The following is a 22,071-nucleotide window of genomic DNA, read 5'->3' as shown; positions in this document are numbered from 1 at the left end:
ATAAAGTTTATTTCCCTTAATCTGTTAATGTAGTTAATGGCATTTATATATTTACTATTTAAATTTCCTTATATTCCTGAGATAAATCCAACTTGATAGCATATCATCATTTTAGTTTTTAATAATTGTCAGATTTAATTTCTACTATTTTGTTTGGGATTTTTACGACTATGATTAAAATAAATCTGTCCTTTTCTGCCAGGCATGGTGGCGCACCCTTGTAATGCCAGCATTTGGAAGGAGACATGAAGATCGCGGTTCACAGAGAGCCTCAGCTACTTAGTGAGGTCCTTTGTAACTCAGTAAGACCCTGTTTCAAATAAAGAATAAAAAATAGGGCTGGGGGTGTAGCTTAAAGGTAGGATGCCCCTGGTTTCCATCCCCAGTACCACAAAAAATAAAAATAAAAATAAATAAAAACCTGTTCTTTTCCTTTCTTTTATAGTTCCTTGTCTGGTTTGGATATCAATGTAACCTCACTAAAATGAATTGTGACTATATCTTCTATATGTTAGAGTCTATGCATTATTTCAAAGTCTGTTCTAGATTTGGGTCTGGTGAAATTGATTTATAGAAAGATTTTTAATTCAGTTGACCTTAATTTATAATGAATTACTTTGTATGAATTACTTCCATAGTTATAAGACTACTCAGGGTTTCTATTTCTAAACCATTGTTTTAATTTGAAATAGTTTCTAGGAGTTTCTTTCCTCTTGCGTTTTCAAATGTACTGGGATAAAACTTATTTTTAAATCCTCTTATCTGTTTAATCTCAGCATAGTTTAATCTTCTCAAAAATCTAATCTAGTGCTTTTAGCCTCCAAATAGATTGATTTATAACCTTATCAGGTGTATTTTTTTTTTTACTTCCAGTTGTCCAGAAAAACTTATAAAACCCTACTGCCTGCATCACGTACAATCTGATTTACTCAACAGAACAAAAGAGAATGAGGCATGAGTACTGCTTAGGAGCCAGCACACTGCCTTCTTCTTCTTGTGCTGTTAGGACTGAACCCAGAGCCTTGTGCCTGCCAGGCAAACACTCTACCACTGAGCTACACATCCCTACCCACCTGCTATCTTTCCAAAAGTGTCAAACATCTTAGTTCATGTCATTAATAGCTTACAGAGTATTTTGGTTTGGCTACTCATCTTTGCATTGTCAAACATAGGTGAGTAATGGTGCTGCGATATGCTCTAATTCTATGCCCCTGTAGATTTCAACTGGTTCTAATGTAATAATTACAACTTTACATATTTCAGTGATGGGACTCAATTGTTACATTTAATGTCAAGTTAAAAAAAAACTTAATTCATTTCTTCATGATATTTGACATTTACAAAGCCGTAATGCTTTTTTAATTTTTATACGGAAAGCTAAATTTATGTAGACTAAGAGTTCTATGATAGAAATGTTTTAACCTGTATCCCCCATTTTGGGTCCAGAACAATGGGCAGTTGTTTCTCTGGCAATTCCAGGCTGCACAGAGAAGAATGTTTCACTGGTGCACAGAGCCCTCCTTAGCAAACTCCACACTGCCATGTTAAGCATCCTGAAGGACAACTCCAGGTGCCTAGTCCCTTCTGGGAGGCAGAAGCTCATGGGACAGCCAACTTCTATACCAGTGCTTCTCAAGCTTTAACATGCACTTGATTGTCTGGGCCCCTTGTTCAAATGCAGGCTGTGGTGGTACAGGTTTGGGGTGGTGCCCAAAAATCTGCTTTTCTAAGAAGTTTCAGGTGATGTCCCTGCTCCTGGTCTCCCTGGGCAGCACGCTTCAACATGACCCGAGATGAGTGGATTTCTTTTCTTTTCTTTTTTTTTTTTGGTGGTACTGGGGTCCCTGGAAACCCTTCTACCTATGGGCTGCACTCCAAGACCTATTTTATACTTTTTATTTGGAAGCAGGGTTTCTTAAGCCAGCGAGGCTGGCTTCGAACCAGCGCGATCCTCCTGTCTCCGCCTCCCAAGCACGGGGATTACAAGCGTGCGCCCCCCACGCCCGACATGAGTGGATTTCTTACCCCGGAGCTCTGAGCTGTCAGACCCTGTTTCTTTGCCAATTCAGTACCCAGGATGGTCAAGCAGAAAGGGAAGGCTTTATGGAGAGCTTGCTGCTGAAGTGTATACTATCCGTTTGGATCATGATCTGATTCCTCCACTAGGCTACAGCTGGGAGCACTTGTTCATTTCAAAAGCTTAGTGGACAGAACGTCCACTAACTGCTCATTTATTTACTACGTTCCTTCCTGTGGTACTGGGGATGAAACCCAGGGGCATTTTACCCCTGAGATATATCCCTAGCCCTTTTTTATTTTTATACGAAAACAGGGTCTCACTAAGTTGTGGGCAGCCTCACAAGGTTGCTGAGGTTGGCCACGAACCTGCGATCCTCTCGTCTCAGCCTCCCAGGTACTGGGATTACAAGTGTGCACAACCGTGCCTGGCTTGCTCATTTTCATACACAAGTTTTAAGGGAGTGGGCCTTCCACTGCATATGAATAAAGGTTTCTACAAAATATTTCTTCAAGAAAAGGCACCTTCTGTAATCTCAGCCTTATTACCAACAACCTGCTGCCGCACCCCTGGAATGAAGCACCCAGAGACGATCCCTTAATTCTCCGTTCTTCCCTGCAAAATCCTCAGGTGGATAGAAAGATACTTGCTGAGAGAGAGGGCACTGCTCCTCTGTTACCCAGAGAACGTCAGTCTCTGGTGTACAGAAGCAACTCAGGCTCATTAAACTCACAGGGCCCCAGTTAACCCCTCAGGCCCTGGAATCTTGAGCTGACTTTAAAGTAGGTGCCGTGTCTACTTGGGAGCCCGATTCATGTAAGAGATATATTCCTTAATATGGCTGCAGATTAAGTTTTTTTGTGTTTCTGTTTTAGTGAAAACATATTTTAAATATCCTAGAGGGGTTCAGGGTGTAGCCCAATGGTAGAGCTTTTGCCTAACATACTCAAGGCTGCAGCACCAAAAATAAATATTATAGAAAGGTTTGCTTTAAAGGAAATTTAGTATGAATTTTACTGTTTAAGTTGATGATGAAAAACATCTTATACTCCATTAAGATGTACGACTACAATGCACCAATAAAAATTTTAAAAAAGAAAAACATAAATTTTCTTATGATAATATCTGAATTTTCAAATACTGAGCTTATATAATACTGGGCACAAGATAAAGCAAATTTGGAGAAATGGATTAAACCAGAACTTCTCTGGTTCTCAAATTAAGAATAAGCCTACAGAGCCTAGTGTGGTGGCACACGCTTATAATCCCAGGATTCGGGAGGCTGAGACCAGAGGATTGCGGTTCGCGGACAGCCTCAGCTACTTAGGCCCTCTGCAACTCAGTGAGACCCGGTTTCAAAATAAAGAATAAAATATAGGGCAGGGGCTGTAGCTCGGAGGACGAATGCCCCTGGGTTCCATCCCCAGACCCACAAAAAAAAAAAAAAAAAAAAAAAAAGAATAAGCCTACATTTATTGGAAGGACTACCTGACAAGGCTTTTCAGGGACACAACGTTCTTGGCAAGCTTTGACTTGCAGTTTCATTCTTTGGCAAATAAAATATCTTTCCTCACTTTGTGAATATCAATTTGTAATCACTTAAACAAGCATTTCTAGAAAATTGCTTATTTGGTAGTATTCCATTTAATATGGTACACATTCTTTGATGGAGCCATTAACCAAAATTTCCCCTTTGCTCATTCAAAGGATACTATCCAAAATCAGTTTAGTGAGAGCGTGGTATGCCAATAAATCACACATTTCAGAAATCTGGTTGTAGGAAAAATCCACCTTCTGGAGAGAAAAAGAGAACAACAGGTGACATATAGTTTTCATTTGCATTCGCCACAAAAATTAATTGCACACGAGGAAGGTATGTCTACATGTGGAGTTAGAATGTCTCACTGAAAACACACCGAGGGTACAACCTTCATCTGTCTCCGGTCACTTTGAACCAGTACCCTGGTCTGAACCGGAAGGACGGGGAGTAGGAGAGCCCTCGGCCTCTAGCTTCCTGCAGCTACTCTCCCCTCGTCAACACCTACTTCTGACTTGCTTAGTCTTCCTTCACGGTCCACCTCAGTTCTGCCCCTTTCATTCTGTCTTTGAGTTTCTCTAACGCCCAGTCTAAGCCATATTGATTTCTTTATATGCAGATCTCGTTTCCTTTTGTTTTTTTTTTTCTTTTCCTATCTCAATATATTCTCTTAGGTTACCTGCTCACTAACTGCTAGAAGAATGGTTTTTTCTTTACTCATTCCCTCAGGCAACACCTCTTCAACTTTACATCCTTTCTAAAAATTGACTATTTTAGAAAGGCATTTGTAGCAACATCTGTTGTTCCGAGTCAAAAATACGAGGCTAGGAGGTGGGGATATGGCTCAGTGGTAGGTACTTGCTGAGCACATGAGGCCATGGGTTTGATCCCTAGCACCAGCCCAAAAAAGAATAAAAGGAGAAAAAAGAAGAAAGACACAAATATGAAAATAAAAACAACACTGTTTATCCATCTTTGGGGCAAAGATACACAAAAGTTATTTCAATTTAAAAAAACCCACATTTGTGAAATATTGCTTTGATAACTTGATGGGCACACTGAAATCACTTTCTGCTAAACTACTCAGCAATTTATAGACTAAGAACAACAATTCTTACCTTCTCATGATTCCACCCCCTCTTCAAGTTTAATAATATTATTTTAGCAATGCATTGAATACTGAATACTTTAACATATTATAAACTTTATATAGTAGATACTAAAAAAAATTAGGGAAAATACTCAAGTAGCGAGAGTTAGCTGCTTAAGTCAATTACAATATAACAATTGAATTGCATAATAAATCACACGAAGAAAGGGAACTGTGCAAATAATGTTAAATTTAAAAAGCTACACATAAATTTATACGTATGCAAATGGCAGGTGCATAAAACGGATTCTATGAAATGAGTCAGCTTGACGGGATGTAAATGGAGTTTAACACTTGCTTTTCTCTTCTCAAGAAGAATGGTGGATTAGAAATAAACGTATTAAATGGGCTTACTTGTATTTGACCCTTCTTCATCAGTACCTTTCATTCCTGTACTAGAGCATGCTACTTAGATATATCTTTGCCAGAACTATGCCCTCTGTGTACCTATGATTTAGGCTTCTAGAGAGCTTTTAAAGGGATTATGGAGCCCAAAGCTTACAGGAAGCATTCACCCAATCAGATTAACATTGTTTACCCACCAAGAGCAGAAGCATTCTAAAACACGCAAAATGAAAGCAAGCAGAAGGGCTTGTTCTTTTTAAAGGGCATGCAGGCTCTCTAGTTAGTGGCACAGAGCTCACAGATATTAAGTGAAAAAGAAGATCTTCTCAAGAGAGGAAGTTCTATTCACGCCTGACTTAGCGTAAAGGCACAGGTATTGGGGTCTCGGTCCTTGAGTGCAGACTCGGTTCCGCTATCGTCCAGCTAAGGCTAAGTTCCTTAACCTTCCTGTGCGTTGGTGTCCTCGTGTAAAATGGGACGGAACCATCCCGCACGGCTTGGCTCAGAGGATGAAATACGACCATGCACTGAAAACACCAGACGGCCTCAATCCTCTCTTCCAGGTCTACGCAGGGTTCGTGTGGGGTTGAAACACCTCACCAGGACTCTCTGGTGCTTGGCAAGCATGCCTCTAAAGTGACAGTATGTTTGCTCTTAAAGCTCCAGGAAGTTGGAACCTTGAAGTTGGGGTATATGATTTGTTTTTGTTGGTTTGTGGGGCCTTTTAGGGAGGAGAGATCGGAAGGTATGAACAAAAAAAAGTCTGCTGTTACCATAACTGATTTCCCTGGGCTCAACAGAGGAGAATCAAAACAGCTCTCAGCGGGGCATGGTGGTGCAGACCTGTAATAGCAGTGCTTACGAGGCTGAGACAGGAGGATCGCAGGTTTGAGCCCAGTCTCAGCAACTTAGACCCTTTTTCAAAGTGAAAAGTAGAAAGGGCTGGGGGGATAGCTCAGAGGTGGAATGCTCCTGGGTTCAGTCCCTAGTGCTGAAAACAATAATTACAACAACAACAACAGCCACTCTACAAATTCTTGATAACCTTGAGACCCTGCGGCCTCAGCACTAAGCACAGGCGCCGAATGTGGCTTATTTGGATAAAGGAATGTCACCCTGGGAATAATTACAGTTTCAGAAAAGGAAAATAGACTGCTGACTGACTGAGTGATGTGAAGCAGCGGAAGAAAACCCACTGGCAATTTGGGGAAAGTCAAATAGATTTTTCCTATTTGCGCAAACCTCAGAATGCTTTAGATCCAAGTTAATTGGGTTTGCAAATAAGGAGATAATAAAAGGCAAGAGCTGATGTCCCTTCCTTAAAATAACTTTTTTAAATTAAATATTTGAGTCCAATAGAAAAAAGCATTAATCGCAAAGCCCTGCGGCAAGGGTCCCTGAATTTGTCAGCATAGTTTCTGGCAGTGGGAAAATTCCCCCAGGTGATTTCAATGTGCAGAAAAGTTTGGGAAACAGCACTCTGTGTCCCCTCTACTTAAGTAAGCGACCACATCACGGCCTCAGGCCCCACTCCCAAACTGCCAGGCAGACTCCAGTCTCCCAAGAACCATCGGTGACCTGTGCGCCCATGAAGGCAGGAGACACACTCCTTCCTCTACAGCACAGCACACCACTCCCCAAAGCACCCATCACAGAGAGCTCACTTCCACCTCGCAAGGGCAAAAGCAAGTGCCCAGGACAAGAATGGAGGTCTGGAAACAGGGCTTTCTGAAAAGGGCAGATAATTAAGAAGGCAAAGTTTGGGCCCCTAGAATATTTTTATAGATTTTTCAGATATACAGGCTCTGCTCTAAGGAAAAAACAAATGTAGTAATGAATACTTTCAAAATAAGGGCAAGAGGAAAAGAGGAAGAAGTTAGATTTTAACACAAGGTTTTAGCAAAGCTTCCTGAAAAGGCTGTTGACAAGCCATCTCCCTTTTCAAAAGAGATGCACAAATACTTCTCTTTTATTTCAATTCAGACACTTACTCTGGGACCCTACCTCTCACTCTCTCCGAATGCTCTATTTTAGGGCTATTTCACTTACTGTAGTTTGCAAACCACTTAACATATATAATTGGTGTATTGATAAGTGTACCTTGAGGTTTTTGGGTGGCTTGAAATTGAAGAATGTAGTCAGTTTATTTTGAGAAGCATTAAGTTCTAGGAGGTAAGGCATGCAGCTCACACAAGATAAATCTGGGAGTGGGAAGAAACAGAGACAGATTAGGTAAGCCAACGAAATAACCAGGAAAAGTCATCAATAACAGCACATGTTACATCAGAATATTTTCTAATTATGCTAGTTGCAAGCAAATTTTAAATATTCCAGATCAATGAAGTGAAGAAACCCAGAAATGTGTGAAATATTTTTTTAAAAGGATGTGAAAACTCATCTATGAGCAGTAATTTAACCTTCATTCCCAGGGCCCACCCACTTCTTCCAACCCCTATTTCCAGGACAATCAAGGGACCGATGGCCAAAGCTTGCACCACGGTCCTGCTCATTCTCCCACAATCTGCCAGCACCTAAATGCTTCGAAAATTGTCAGCCTTAGAGAGAAGGATGAGAAACTAAAGCCTTAGATAATCCTCCTGATAATTAGCCCCTAAATAACCGAATTAGGTCCTTTCAGAAGATTGGAGATGCCACAATTAGGAGACTCTCTTTGTTGTAAATTCAATTTTGTGTTAGGTGGACTTAATCCTAAATCTCATTAATAATTTGAAGTGATTTAAAGCATTGCTGTTATGTTACTTCGACTCTGAACTGCCTCAAAATTACATCTGAATTTTGCATTGTATTGCAGGCAAATATCCTGAAATTTGAATACTAAGTAAAGGACTGTGTGTTAATAAGCACTCCAAGTGGAATTACATGTAAAACGTGAAGTTTGGGAAGGCTCATTTTGCCACCTCATAGCTGCTGCACTTGAGGGTAGCAGAAGGAATTAGGGAAGGAAGAAACGGAGAAGAATCACTCGGTCAGGGATACAGCCTGGTTGTTGCCAGCCATTCATTTCTCTATCTGATACAGCAACAGTCACAGCATCTCCCCGTGTCTCTCATAGCCCAGCATAGAAGGGGCCATGGGAAAGATGGCTCTGAGTGCGAGAAGGGAGTCGCCAGGCCCGAAGCCACACCAAGTGCTTCCACTTTTAACCAGTGGCACAGACACACGCAACCCAGGAAAAGGGAGCACCCTGGGGCACTGGGGGTGGCGCCAGAGCCCAGGGGCACAGTGTGAGAGGACCTCCTGGCACCTTGCATTCTCGAGGGGACACCGAAGCCAGAAAACCCCCACCAACTTCTACTTCATTTCTCTGGACTAAGCCATCCACTAAATGCAAATGGTTCTAGGAGAGGCACAGCATATGGACATTAACACGCTGGTAGCAATTAATGAGCCAATCAAGGAAAGCTGCCTCTGTGAGAAAACGCAAGGAGAAACTAAATGCTGGATGATTCGAATCTATCTGTCCACCCTGAGTTTAGTGGCATGTCTGGCAGGAATCATCTCGACTCTCTCGTAACTTCCAAAGTGGGATTCCAAACTCCTGCTAGAGATCTCTTTGTTGGCAGATAGACGCTGGTAATGTGGAGATCTTCCTTAGAGTGGAAACTGCAGACAGTACTCGGATAGACAAAGAGATAGTGAGTACGTTTCACACTCGTAGATAGTCAATGTCTTAAAAATCACTGTGGCAGCAATCCTGCCTGGTCTGCGTTGTTGGACTTCCTCCTGGAACCGGCTGAGGTCCCGCTCGGTGCAGTGACCTCCTCGTCCACCAGATGGCAGGAGCATCTCACGTCTACATTGGTGGTTCTCAAAGTGTGGTCCTGGACCGGAAGTGTCAGTCTTGCAAGGAACTTACTACTTCAGACGCAAACCCTTAAGCTCCACCCTAGACCTCTAGAACCAGAAACTCTCAAGGTGGGGCTCAGCAACTTGCTGAGGTCCCCAGATGATACAAATTTGAAATTTGGTCTACACCAGAACATCAGTAAGGTTATTATCACAGAAAGAAAAAATACACTGTATCCAACACATACTAGAACCTCAGACATTTGATGAATTACTAAAACAGGCCATACAGGATTAATGGAGACTGGTCTGGGGAAGAGGAAAGCTTTCATCACAACTGTGTGCACTACCTGCCCCGGTGGCACAGATCCATCTCTCTTTGCTGTTAGCACTGAGTGTTGCAAAGCCTCCAACCACTCTGGAACCTCTTATCCAGTAAATAAAATCAACCTTGGAGGTGTGGGGTGGTGGAGCACTCCTGCCAAGAATGTAAAAGTAGTCTTTCTGAAGATCTTGGATTTACTTTAAAACAATGCTGGGGGAAGGGTCAGAGAGGTATAGAAGAAACAAGATTGCCCATGGGCTTAAAATGATGGGGTCTCAATATCCATTCCAACATGCTATTTATGCACCTGCTTGCAATTTTCCAAAATAGTCTTATGAAACTAGAAAAGAATAATTTAAAAGTGTTTCAAAAACAGTAGTATTCTTAGAATTTTGGGTTTAGACTATTCCTTAGCCACCGAAAGGAGTGGATTTTAATTATTAGAGTCACATTAGGGGAAAATTTTAAAAAAATGAAAGAGGATCATACCAGAAGCCATTTGTCATTTTTTTAAAAGGCAGGCAAAGGAAGCAAGTACAAAGAGAATCAGTGGAGAAAGCAGGTCAGAAATAACGATTTGCTTACTTCTCTAGAAGGCTAAAGAAAAAAGCATACACTGGTAACATCAAATAAGATCAGAAAATCAGAAACAAGGCTCAAGCTTTGAGAAAAATGTGACTAATTTTATTAAATGTGAACAAGGTGTCATAACAAACATCCTTTATAGAACTACAAATGGTGACACTGAAAGAATCAATAGCCACAAATATGAAGACGGCAAGAAGAGAGAACAAACTTGTAAACTTGTGGATCCCTGGTGCTCAAATAGGAAGAAGAGGAGTGGCCAGCGGGGGTTAAATGTAAATGCAAAAGCAAAATAAAGAAATGAGTTAATCAGAGGGAAAAAGCATTAATTTCATATGTACTAAATAAGTAAATCAAAGAAAAAAGGAAACTATCAAAAACTAAGGAAGTATTGAAGAAATAATGATCAATCTTCTGAAGAAATAATGATTAATCTTCTGAAAGAAGAAAATCAAGCAAACATTCCACTTCATTTTCTATATTTGGGGGCAGGGGTTGGTGATTTTTGTGTGTGTGTGTGGTACTGGGGGTAGAACCCAGAGGCTTTCTACCTCCGGGCTATACTCCCAGACCTATTTTATACTTTATTTGGAAACCGGGTCTCACTAAGTTGCTGAGAGCCTCAATAAGTAGCTGAGGCTGACCTCGAACCTGCACGATCCTCCTGTCTCAGCCTCCCAAGTGTGGGGATTACAAGTGTGCGCCACCACACCTGGCTTAGGGGGTTGGTGATTAAGCCCAGAAGCACTCTACCTCTGAGCTATATGTAACCTATTTATTTAACTATTTAGTTAGGTAGGTAGTTTCAAAAAAAAAGCAAACAAACAAGGGCTCACTAAGTTGCAGAAGGCCTTGCTAAGTTACAGAGGCTGGCCTCGAACTTGCAATCCTCCTGTCTCAGCTTCCCAAGTACTGGGATCACAGGCATGCACCCCCACGCCAGGTTCCATCTCATATTCTTAAGTATGAGTACACCTCAATCATATGATAAGGAAGACCACTTTGTCTTCACTCATTGATCACTGATGCCTCTTTTGGGGGACAGACATGGAAAGCAAAGGATCAATGCGTAAATTGATCTACAAATCACTTAGGTCAAGTTTGATATTATTAAATTTGATATTTAATAATGTCAGGGAGAACCCCACATGTATTATATTATGCTAGACATTGGCTTCGTATAATTCCAGTAGCCTATACATCCCCACTCAAGTCCCTTCAATCAATATTCTATTTATATATGTAGAATTTAAATTTAATTTTTAAAAAATCATATGTACTTTTTAAAAAATCCAGTGATCAATTGACTTGAATGATAATTCCATACCTCCAATTTTATTCATCGAAAGATCCAACTTCTGTAGGTGAACATATCCACAAAGAATGCTAATGTCAATTAAATCACGGCCCTGAGAAAATAAAAGGTAAAAGACTTTAAAATTGCTTCACCGGGTTAGCCCTTGGCCTTCTTGCAACATCTAGAAATCATAGTCAGTGGAAAGAAATACAGAGTTTCTTTCAAAGGTGTAGGAGATGGGCGTGAAAAGTAGCTGAAGTCTGCTACTAATAGGATCTCAAAACAGACCACAGAGCCCATCAAAAAGAAAAAATGCATTTCTCTAAAGAACATAATGGGAAATTAGCGGTGTTAGCAAGAACGAATACAACATGAAAAGACAAATTAGAGCAGTGTTCTTGAAGACCTCTAGAACAGCGGTTCACATAAAAACACACAATAGCAATAAAGACAAAGCTTTTATTTAGTAGGAGAAAAAGCAAGTGCCTAGACTGTGAATGAAGTTGTAAAGTGAGTTCACACCCAGTCAGGAGTTCCTTAACTACCCTCCCTCCTCCACTGCCACAGTGGTCCTTTTCAAAGCTTCCCCATGAAAATCTCAAGGGTAAAATGGTCCTATGATATCTGTAGTGCAGATCAGTCCCAATTTAAATATGAGATACAGTGGGGTACCTGAAGTCACCGTCTCCTCAATCTTTGTCCAAAATTAATTCTGGGAAATTATATTTCTGGGACACTCCAAGTGGGATTGGGAAAGGATTTGACCCGGTGATACAATGACTTAGAGTACTGGTTTATATTGTGTTGTCAGAGTCAGAAAGGGCCAACCAAAGAAGAGTGATTACAGGCAAGTTCTCATATAGAATAACGGCTGTTTAATGAAGGTTGCTGAAGAGTAATAAATACTGAGTGCCCGCTATGTACAAGCCATCACTGTGCCTGGCGTGATGAGAAACGCAATAATAAAACACAGCTCTATTGTGCCCTTAAGAAATTCATGACTACCTGCCCACCATCGCGCTGTGCAACACAGACTCTCCCCTGCGCTACGTGGACATCGCCATTCCCTGCAACAACAAGGGAGCTCACTCTGTGGGGCTGATGTGGTGGATGCTGGCCCGAGAAGTCCTGCGCATGCTTGGCACCATCTCCCGGGAGCACCCATGGGAGGTCATGCCTGATCTCTACTTCTACAGAGATCCTGAAGAGATTGAAAAAGAAGAGCAGGCCGCTGCTGAGAAGGCGGTGACCAAGGAGGAATTCCAGGGCGAATGGACTGCACCAGCCCCCGAGTTCGCCGCTGCCCAGCCTGAGGTTGCAGACTGGTCGGAGGGCGTCCAGGTTCCCTCAGTGCCCATTCAGCAGTTCCCTACTGAAGACTGGAGCACCCAGCCAGCCACTGAAGACTGGTCTGCAGCTCCTACCGCCCAGGCCACAGAGTGGGTCGGAACAACCACCGAGTGGTCTTAAGCTGCCTAAAGACACCAGTGAAGTGGAAATGAGGTTGGCGGGAAATAAACATGAGTTTTTTGAAAGAAAAAAGAAATTCATGACTTTAACAGGAGAGAAGATAGGTACATGAGTAAGAAGAGAAAGTAGAAAACAATGTGCAACAGAAGTAAGATATAAGGGAAGGGGGTAATCACTGAACCAGAAAGTGTATTCAGTAAGACAGGTTATTAAGGCCACGTAATTCAGCATGCAATATCTCAGATGTTAAGGGGGTCAGTGGCAAAATAAGTTAAGCTTCAGTCCCTCTGGCTGCAATAAGATTTAAAGGATTGCTTTTTTTGGCACGTCAATTTAAGGGACAGCACTACATACATAAGCAGAATACTGATTGAAGGGACCTGCGTGGGGCTGTATTGGCTGCTGGAATTATACACTGCGATGTCCAGCACAGTCCAATATGTGTAGGGTGCTCCCCGTCTGTCACTGCCTGACTCATCCGTAGCATGTTATAAAGCTGCAGGAATAAAGTTATCGCCGCAGTGTGCTGACCTCGAAGGACATGCCGCCCACGAAACCAGGCCAGGCGAAAAGAGCCTGCCACCCCTTGAAGAGTTCACTAACGACGTTCCAGAGTCAGCAGCCTTGCAAGGAATCAGCCAAACCATGGCGCCGTGGTAAACTTTCGGCGTGCTTTTCTCGCACAGGTATCTATATTTACTCTGTGGCTCTCCAAGGAATATTTAATGCTTTTATACATAAGGAAGCAAAAGGAGTTAGTTTTCTAGGACTGTAGCAAAACAAAGAAAAAAAAAAGCTCAACCCTGAGCACTTTGCTGGTATAGCCTCTCAGGATAAAATTGGAACCAAGATTTTGTGTTATTCAATGACTGGGATTGAAATCTTGAAATTGATGAATAACAACGTATTTTTTTTTTCCTCCAATGATAGGTATGGTTTGGAAAGTAACTTATAGCTTAAAGCTACTTATTTCTTGACATACTTAGGGGGGAAAGTCAATATCAAAATACTTAGTTCCCTTGGATTTAGATATAAATTTGAGTGCTTCTTCCACTGATCAGAGAGCAAATTTTTAAAGAGTTTTTGATTGGCTTCACAGAATCAAATTCAACCTCCTGGAAAGAAAGCATTGATTACTATAATATAGACGACTTGAGATGAAAGAAATAGTGTGTGCGGAGAATGGAAGCAAAGGCATTTGGGAGCCGATTACTGGATTGGTCGGTGCTCTTTCAAGTCTAATATTTACACAAGTGTCTCTCATTACCAATGTCCGTCAAATACAAGACTCTGAGATTTGCCGCCACCACAAAAGCTTTGAGAATCGAAGGAACCGGACATGGGCTGATCAGGGCCGCCATGTTGTCACCCTTCCCCAACGAGATCCTGTCTTACTCACTGATAAAGTTAGGTTGAGGTAGACCTGCTCAGTCCCAGGGCCTGAGCGCCCCAATTCATGGAGTGCCTCGGCCACGACCTCCTCTCTCAGGACCCCATCAAATTCCTCCTGTAGAAAAAAAAAAGCAGAGAGGTGGACAAAGAAAGGACTCCCATTAGAAAAGAAACAACCCGCCTCGTCACACCCAGCACTTACTGATATACTCAGTTACATACTCAGTGCTGAGTGGTCCACAATTCCAGGAAAACTGTGTGTTGCAGACACATATATACTATATATAATTAAATAAATGCCAAAAGAATGTTTTTATTGCCACTGCTTTTATAGGTGGCCATGTATGTGTGTGTGTGTGTGTGTGTGTGTGTGTGTGTGTGTACATGTGTGGTGCTGGGACTTGAACTCAGGAACACTACCACTGAAACACACCCCCACTCTCTTTATCTTTTATTTTGAGGCAGGATCTCACTGCATGGCCCAGGCTAGTTTTAAACTTGCAATCCTCCTGCCACAGCCTCCTGAGTCGCTGGACCACCACGCCCAGCTCCAGGTGGTGTCTTGTGTTTGTGTTTTAGTCTTCTTTATTGCCACTGTAACCTGACAAGAACAACTTAGAGGATGGAAGGTTTATTTGGGCTCGTGGTTTTAGAGGTCCAGTCCATGGCCGGCCAGCTCCACGGCAGACCCATCAGGGCAGCTGAGAATGGTAGAGGAAAGCTGGTCCACTCATGGTGGTTGGAAGGAGTGAGAGAAAGAGAGAGAAGAAAGAGGAGAGAGAGGGGAGAGAGAGAGAAGGAGGAGGAGGAGGAAGAGGAAGAAAAGGAGGAAGAGAGGAAGAGGAGGAGGACCACCACCAGTATTAGTGGTGATTGCTACCAAAGTGGTCTTCCTTCTACCAAAGAGCTCCAGGCACTAAGAGTTCTCAGTGGACCGACTATTTTCCTTTCTGTCACCCTGAGGTAGGTATTCTTACCTCCATTTTACAGAGGAAGAAATTAAGGTTTAGAGGTTACCTTGCAGGAAACTGCACAGTGTGTGACAGAGCTGGAATGAAAGCCAGAATCTGTCTGAGCCCACAGAGGGTATACCTGCTGGCTAACCCTCAACCCAAATGATGTGATGGTTGGATCAAATGGGGAGAAGTACTTGTCTAAACTTTGCATTCTTGCTGAAGAAAACAGGTCCTTAGCTTATTCCTACTGGCCAGTTTTGCTGGATTCATAGACTTGACAAGATTTGTTAAAAGGGTGACAACCTTTCTCATAAGGAGACTGGCCCTTGGTACAGACATCCCATAAACCTATGGTGACCCAACATGCCCTTGCCCCAATAATGACAGACACAGGAGGTAACATGAGTCCGTGTTATGTTTGTGCTACCTTCAACTCCACACTGACCACCACATTAACACAGACATCAGCACTATGATAGAAAATACAGTCATCACACCGACACCTAACCGTGGCTGGCATGAGGACTAACGTGATGGATATGCCGTTTCCAGCTCTGAATTAATGTAAAGTCAGGAAGCAATAATGCTGCTCGGGCTGTGTGTACTGAGGTTATAAGTGTACAGGCTTGTGCTACTTCAAAGTACTCCCCACATACACACACACGAACCCCAAACTTCCACTAACCTAAGGAATGCTGCCAACATGCACACAGTGAGCTCTGGATTGAACCACAGGGCTGCCATTTTGAACATGTGACTCTGGGGAGGTGACGGTGTCTCTGAGCCTCACATGGTCAGCTATGAATAGCACATGTTATTTTCTCTGAAGGAGTTCTGGACATGCTGGCCCCAAATAGGCTGCTTTGGTGTACTGACTGATTTGAGATAAAGCCACACAAAAAAACAGCCATGCAAGGGGGGCTTTCTCTGAATACTTTTATCTACTTAAAGACAGAAACTCCAAAAGGAATGCGATTGTCATAAATGCCCTCCACGGGGTTCATCAACCAGAGAAGGCTGGCCCTTATCGCAGGAGAGGAGAGGCACCACAGACACACCTTGTCATCAGCCACCTCACCTCCATCCATTCTTCTAGGAGCGTTTACACTCCTCTCGGAGGCCTCTGGCCTCCTCCCCTTGACCTACTGGCAAGGTGCAGCAACTCTCAGGTCTCACTGATTTGGGGAGGGCATTTCCTTTTATTCCTCTGTGACACTCCATGTATTTAATATTAAAAATTAATAAATCTGCTTAACTTTTTTCCATGTTAACCTGCCTGTTGTCAGTTTATTTCATAGACCCGGCTATGAATGCTAGGAGGGAGAGGAAAGTCTTTTCCTCCCGTGTGTCACCTTTGATGAGTGGGAGAGAATGAAAAAAATGAAAGTGCATAAAGCTCTTAGCAGAGTGCCTGGGACACAGCAGGTGTCCCCAACAAATGAAGCTGCCACGTGCGCACGAGGTGAGAAGTTCCACATCCGAATGTTTCGCTCACCCTGATGCATCAACCTGTATTTATTTACTTTTCTAAATAGAGTTCCAATGTCTTAGGTAAGGCCTGGGAAGGACTGGAAGTAGCTACCTTCCCTCCCGAAGGTTCCACCTGTATGTCTGAAGTTCACCTGACCCACCCGGAGAAGACATTCCGTCCTCAAATGCAGCAGGTGGATGCCTATGTCGACAGGGAGACAGGCTACGCTGTTAGCACTTTCTCAGACCCCCGGGCCAGACTACAGAGCAACACTCTACACACCTCCTTTGAGTTCCCATCACTTGGCAGTATCACGCCTTCCTCAAATAGGCAAAGTGGCCGGGCGTGGTGGCACACGCTTGTAATCCCTGAATTTGGGAGGCTGAGACAGGAGGATCACGGTTCATGGCCAGCCTCAGCTACTTAGTGAGGTCCTTTGCAATTCAGTGAGATCCTGTTTAAAAATAAAGAATAAAAATAGGGCTGGGGGTGTGGTTTGGAGGTAGAATGCCCCTGGGTTCCATCCCCAGTACCCCCCCACACACACACACAAATAGGCAAAGTGAATGAGAACTTTTTTAACCTCTTCCCACTTAACCCACTGGCAGCATAACCCATTCCCATATCTTTTGTTTGTTTTTGGTTTGGGTTTGTGGTACTGGGGTTGGAACCCAGGGGCATTCTACCTCTGAGCTACACCTACCTCTAGCCCTATTTTACTTTTTATTTTGAAACAAGGTCTCACTAAGTTGCAGAGGGCCTCACTAAGTTGCAGGGGCTGGCCTTGAACCTGCAATCCTCTTGCCTCGGCCTCCCAAGTACTGGGATTACTGGCAGTAATGTATGATGGTCTTAATATTCCCCCAGACCATGCTGCAGACCTGTCTGGCAGTCACCCAGACCTCTAGTATTCGATTGGCGACTAGCCCATCTGGCATATTCTCAGTGTTTTCATGTTTGGTTTCCACCATTTCCACTGTTACCACTTTAATCTAGACTCTTCTGGCTCTCCTCTACATATTACTACAATCTTCTTGGTCGTGTGTGTGTGTGTGTGTGTGTGTGTGTGTGTGTGTGTGTGTGTGTTATAGAGACATACAATGAACCAGGGATATTCTACCTCTGAGCTACACCCCCAGCTCTATTTTATTTTTTATTTGGAAACAGGGGTCTCACTAAGTTGCTGAGGTTGTCCTTGAACCTGTGATCCTTCTGCCTCATCTTTCCATGTATAGGCCTCCCAAATACTGACATTATAGGCAAGCGCTATTACACCCAGCTTCTTGTTATCCTAGTTATCCTCCCATCTAACCCCAACTGGCCATCAGTGCAGTTCCCCACTCCTAGGAGTCTCTAACCCAGGCTCCTGTAACAGCAGAGAGTCAGTCACAATCCAGTCCCTAACTTGGCTGCTTCTTTCTGTTCTCACCTATAATTCCTGAACAGGAAAAGCTGCCATGAACCTGACACACCATCTCTCCGCCTAGACAGCAGTACTCTTCTCATGGCTCCCGAAATCGAGCTATTGTCTGTACACATCTCTGCACACAATACTTACTACAGGTGCTGAGCTGCTATGCTTTTTCACGTCCTTATCGTGTTTGAGAGCCCATGCCTGTCCTCAATCACGTTCTCATGGTCTTCTATTATTACCGTTGCTATTGTTTGTTCCATAGGTAATTTTTGAGAGCCTACTCTCTTCTAGATGCTAATATTAGGAATTTTTAAGCCAGGTACTGTGGCCCACGCCATTAATTCCAGTATTAGGGAGGCGGAGACAGGAGGGTCTCAGGTTCAAGGGCAGTCTCAGTAACTTGGCAAGACTCTGCTTCAAAATAAAATAAAGCATTCATCCCCAGTACTCCCTACACACACACACACACACACACACACACACACACCTTTTATACACACACACACACACACACACACACCTTTTATACAGAGTCTCTCACTAACTCTGATATTCATAACTACCAATGAGCAAGCATTATTGTCCACATTAGGCTGTTGGAAAAGAGTGGTACTCATGCATCAGATGTGGGGCCAGACACTTCTGCTGTGGATAGTCAGCATGCTTCCTATACTGAAACAACTCCATAAATGTTCACTCTGTGAAAGCTAAATTAATTAAAATCTCTAGACCAGGAGATAAACACATGTAACCTACTACTTGTTGTAGTAAGAGTATCAGTGATGTATTAGGCTGAGCATTCTCCACATAGACCTCAATCCCCACAATTCTCTTATGAGGCCAGGTGCTATTATAGTCCCCACATTATAAGTGACATACAGAGAAGGTGGATAACTCGATGAAGATCTCACAACTAAGAAAAGGCTAAATTAAGCCTCGAGCACAAATCTTTCCTTCCAAAGGCAATGCTCTGGACAGCTAGTCTATGTTGTCTCCCTTAAATTCAAAACAGATTCTGAAGTTCGAAGTTAATTGCATTATGGGTACTCAAGCGTCACTGTGACCATGATAGCATTGCAACTCTTAATCAGGCTGCGATATGAAAAATAAATCTAAGCCGGGTGTGGTGGCACAAGCTTATAATCCCCGCCCTTGGGAGGCTGAGACAGGAGGATCGCACAGGTTCGAAGCCAGCCTCAGCTACTTAGTGAGGCTCTCAGCAACTTAGTGAGACCCTGTTTCCAAATAAATATATATAATAGGTCTGGGAGTATAGCCCGAAAGTAGAAATCCTCTGGGTTCCACCCCCAGTACCACCACCAAAAAAAAAAAAAAAAAAAAATCTAAATGTAAATATCCAAATATTTCTTTTTAAAACATTTTGGGTTTCCAGCATATTGAAACTTAAGCAAATACTATGAAAAACCAAAGTAGAATGTGACAACACAAAATAAGTTCTAATATTCAGAATGTAAGTAGAATAAATAATGAACTTTTCCCAAACATGTCCTACAAGCCAACCAGCTCCTTCTACGGCTTGTTAATGGCATACTGAAGACAGATTAACAACGGTACTAATGAACCCCATAGCCGAAGAGCATGTGTTAATTAGAATAATAAAGTATGCTGGTGGTTCATTTGTGAATTCCTCTGGGGTGGAAGTGGGTAGAAACCATACAAACATTTCAAAGTTGCAAAAACACTGCTACAGTTTTGCAATAGTCACTGTTAAAGGTAGCAAAGAAAATCAACAAGATATGGACGAAATACATCAAAACTTTCTACAGTCCACTTTGAGAAAAACTAAATTATAAATAGCATGCACAGAAGGAAGTCAAAGTAAAAGAAAACGAGGGGGCTAAAGTGGGGGGGAAAAAAACGGGCCGAATGTTCAAAGTGAACAAAGAACACTAGAAAAGAAGAAGAGTCCAGGTGGAGGGAGGTGTGAATGACTGCTGGTACAATCAGCAACAGAACAAGCTGCAGATTAAGGGAGAGCAAAATAGAATTACGAGGAGAGAAGGAGTAGAATAAAAGAACGGAGAATAAAAGAAAGGAGTAGAATAAAAAAGAAAACAGGACTAAAAAGAAAAACATCCTGGATGGCAAGAAAGACTCCCCCAGCTAGGAAAAGATATCAATATGCCAAGAGAGAAAGCTAGAAGAAAACACACACATCCTACAATGAAGATACTGGAAACTTTCTATTTCCCTTTATCTACTTCTGAAAAAATTTTGAAGCAACTTATAAAGGAAGAGGAAAGAGGAAAACCCTAAATATAAAGAAATTATTGAAATTTCCCTGGGTCTGGTGGTGCACACTTGTAATCCTAGTACTTGGCAGGCTGAGACAGGAGGATTTCAGGTTCAAAGCCTGCCTGCGCTAGACTGTTCCTCATTAAGAAATAAAAAGGGCTGGGAGGTAGAGTAACCTTAGAGTCAATCTCTAGCACCACACAAAAAAAGAAATTATTGAAAAATTTAAAAATATTGATTCTGAGCTTCCTAATAGCCAAAGAGGAAAATCTAAGAGCATGTTGAATTAAAAGGAAACAGATCAATTTATATTTTTGAAAGACAGCAAACAATTTCTTAGAAGCCATGAGGCAAAATTAATGTGATGAGAAGTGGAAAAGAACAAGAACACAGGCTAAGGAAGGAACAGGGAGACAGTAAGTATAAGAAAGAAGTGAAATTGGGTGGGTGGTTAAAAGAGGTATTGTAGAAAAGAAGGAATTCAAAGTGAATACTTGTAATCCCAGTACTTGGGAGGCTGAGACAGGCGGATCGTGGGTCGTGGACTGCCTCAGCTACTTAGTGAAGCTTTCTGAAACTTAGTGAGACCTTTTTTCAAAATAAAGAATAAAAAAATAAGGCTGAGGGTGTAGCTCGGAGGTAGAATGCCCCTGGGTTCCATCCCCAGTACTGAAGAAAAATAAAAATAAAAAAGTGAAGGCAATATTCCAAGTAACACAGGTGGAGATGTTGGGAACATTCCCCACATCCTGAAATACTTTTGCCGTGACCTGGCCGTTTGAACATTCTATGGCTCTTTTCTGGGATGTGTGGTTTACCTAAGACATTGCAGCCCGGGCAGAAGTAATATAAAAAAAATAAAAAATAAAAAAAATAAAAACAACTTTTAAGTCACTGAGTACTCTTTGAGGGAACCCTCAGATTGGAATACAGGTGAGGAGAGTGTTGGAGCATATCATAGCCCTAGGAAATAGGTGCTGGGGATGTCAAAGACGAACCCTGCCTATTGACAATTCTGTCAAGGGGCAATTTTGAAAACCTCAAAGCCTTAACTCCGACGCAAATAGCTCCTTTTCCATCAAGATGCTACGTGACTTGATTCTTTAGAAATCAAATGTTATGAAAAAGAAAAGGGATATTTGGAGCTAATTCAGGCAAGAAGTTAAGAAACGGCTAAAAGAAAGGGAAAGCAACGAAGGGGTCCTGGTAGAGGAGTGGGCTGAGCCTGGACTGAGCCTGGTGGTCGCGGAGTCTGCGTGCTGGAGGAGGAAGCCAGGGAATGAGGGGCGGGGGAAAGGCACACCTCCAAATTCAGCATTTCGGACTCTGAGGAGTCTTCGGATTCCCCTTCGCCCTGGTCCTCTTCTCCGTCCGCATCCGAATCCTGGGAGCGGTGAATGAGCTGCTGGAGCAGGTACGAGGAGGCTCTCTGGAAAGTACCTTTCGTCTTCTGCCCCATGGGGAAAGAACACGCATGACGCTCTTTTTCTAAGCGCCACCGTCTCGACTGAGTTGCTGTCCGCGAACTGCTCAGGCCTCTGTGGAGAGAGGACGCTTTCGATCCCACGGGAACTCGCCCGGAGGCCGCCATCTTGTTTGGCGCGGTTGCCTAGGAGACAGCGCCGGGGAGGAGGCGCCGCAAGGCATCCTGGGGGTTGTAGTCCCCACTCCTCCGCGCGTGCTCGCCTGCCGCCTGCGCCCCGGGTGGCTTTGCTTTTTATCTTCTTTTGCTAATTTTTTCTCTCACTTTAGTCCGTCCACTCGCTGTCCTTGTTCCTTTTGGCGTGTCTTTCAGGTTTCCATCTCTCGAACCCACCCCATTCCCTGTCGCTGCTGTCTACCTGGAGGCCCATCTTAGAGCTTTTCCGTCGCCCACGCCTCTAGTCCTGCTGAGTTTGCAAAGGACCCACTCCGCAGAATCGCATTTTGAGGCTTTGATGTCCCTAATACTGTGTGTGGGAAAGCTAGTACCACTGAAATTTAATTCTATGCAATGCGGGGCAGGAGAGACGGTATGCAAAAATGTGCTCCTCTCTCCTGCCCTTGTGG

At 42.9% G+C, this 22,071-nt stretch overlaps 2 protein-coding genes across 2 annotated transcripts in view; one reads left to right on the top strand and one right to left on the bottom strand.

The window, feature by feature from the left end:
* Positions 1-21,613, bottom strand: part of LRGUK (leucine rich repeats and guanylate kinase domain containing) — a gene marked incomplete at both ends in the record, with an annotated part of 115,026 nt that extends 93,413 nt beyond the window's left edge. Inside the window, 5 exons of the mRNA XM_080701233.1 lie at positions 3,730-3,811; positions 7,150-7,250; positions 11,094-11,175; positions 13,933-14,040; positions 21,326-21,613. Of these exons, the coding sequence (XP_080557359.1) occupies positions 3,730-3,811; positions 7,150-7,250; positions 11,094-11,175; positions 13,933-14,040; positions 21,326-21,613 (661 nt within the window). The remainder of the gene's footprint in view (positions 1-3,729; positions 3,812-7,149; positions 7,251-11,093; positions 11,176-13,932; positions 14,041-21,325) is intronic.
* Positions 11,653-12,533, top strand: LOC308267244 (small ribosomal subunit protein uS2-like; the record flags this gene model as incomplete). The annotated part of the gene is made up of 2 exons (XM_080701819.1): positions 11,653-11,731; positions 12,055-12,533. 2 exons carry the CDS (start codon positions 11,653-11,655, stop codon positions 12,531-12,533), a joined length of 558 nt encoding a protein of 185 aa, XP_080557945.1.
* Positions 21,614-22,071: the final 458 nt, after the last annotated feature.

Source organism: Muscardinus avellanarius (genome assembly GCF_963383645.1).
Source record: "Muscardinus avellanarius genome assembly, chromosome: 9".
Taxonomy (NCBI): Eukaryota; Metazoa; Chordata; class Mammalia; order Rodentia; family Gliridae; genus Muscardinus; species Muscardinus avellanarius.
Note: the sequence above shows the minus strand (reverse complement) of the source record. Positions and strands in the feature narration are given on the sequence as shown.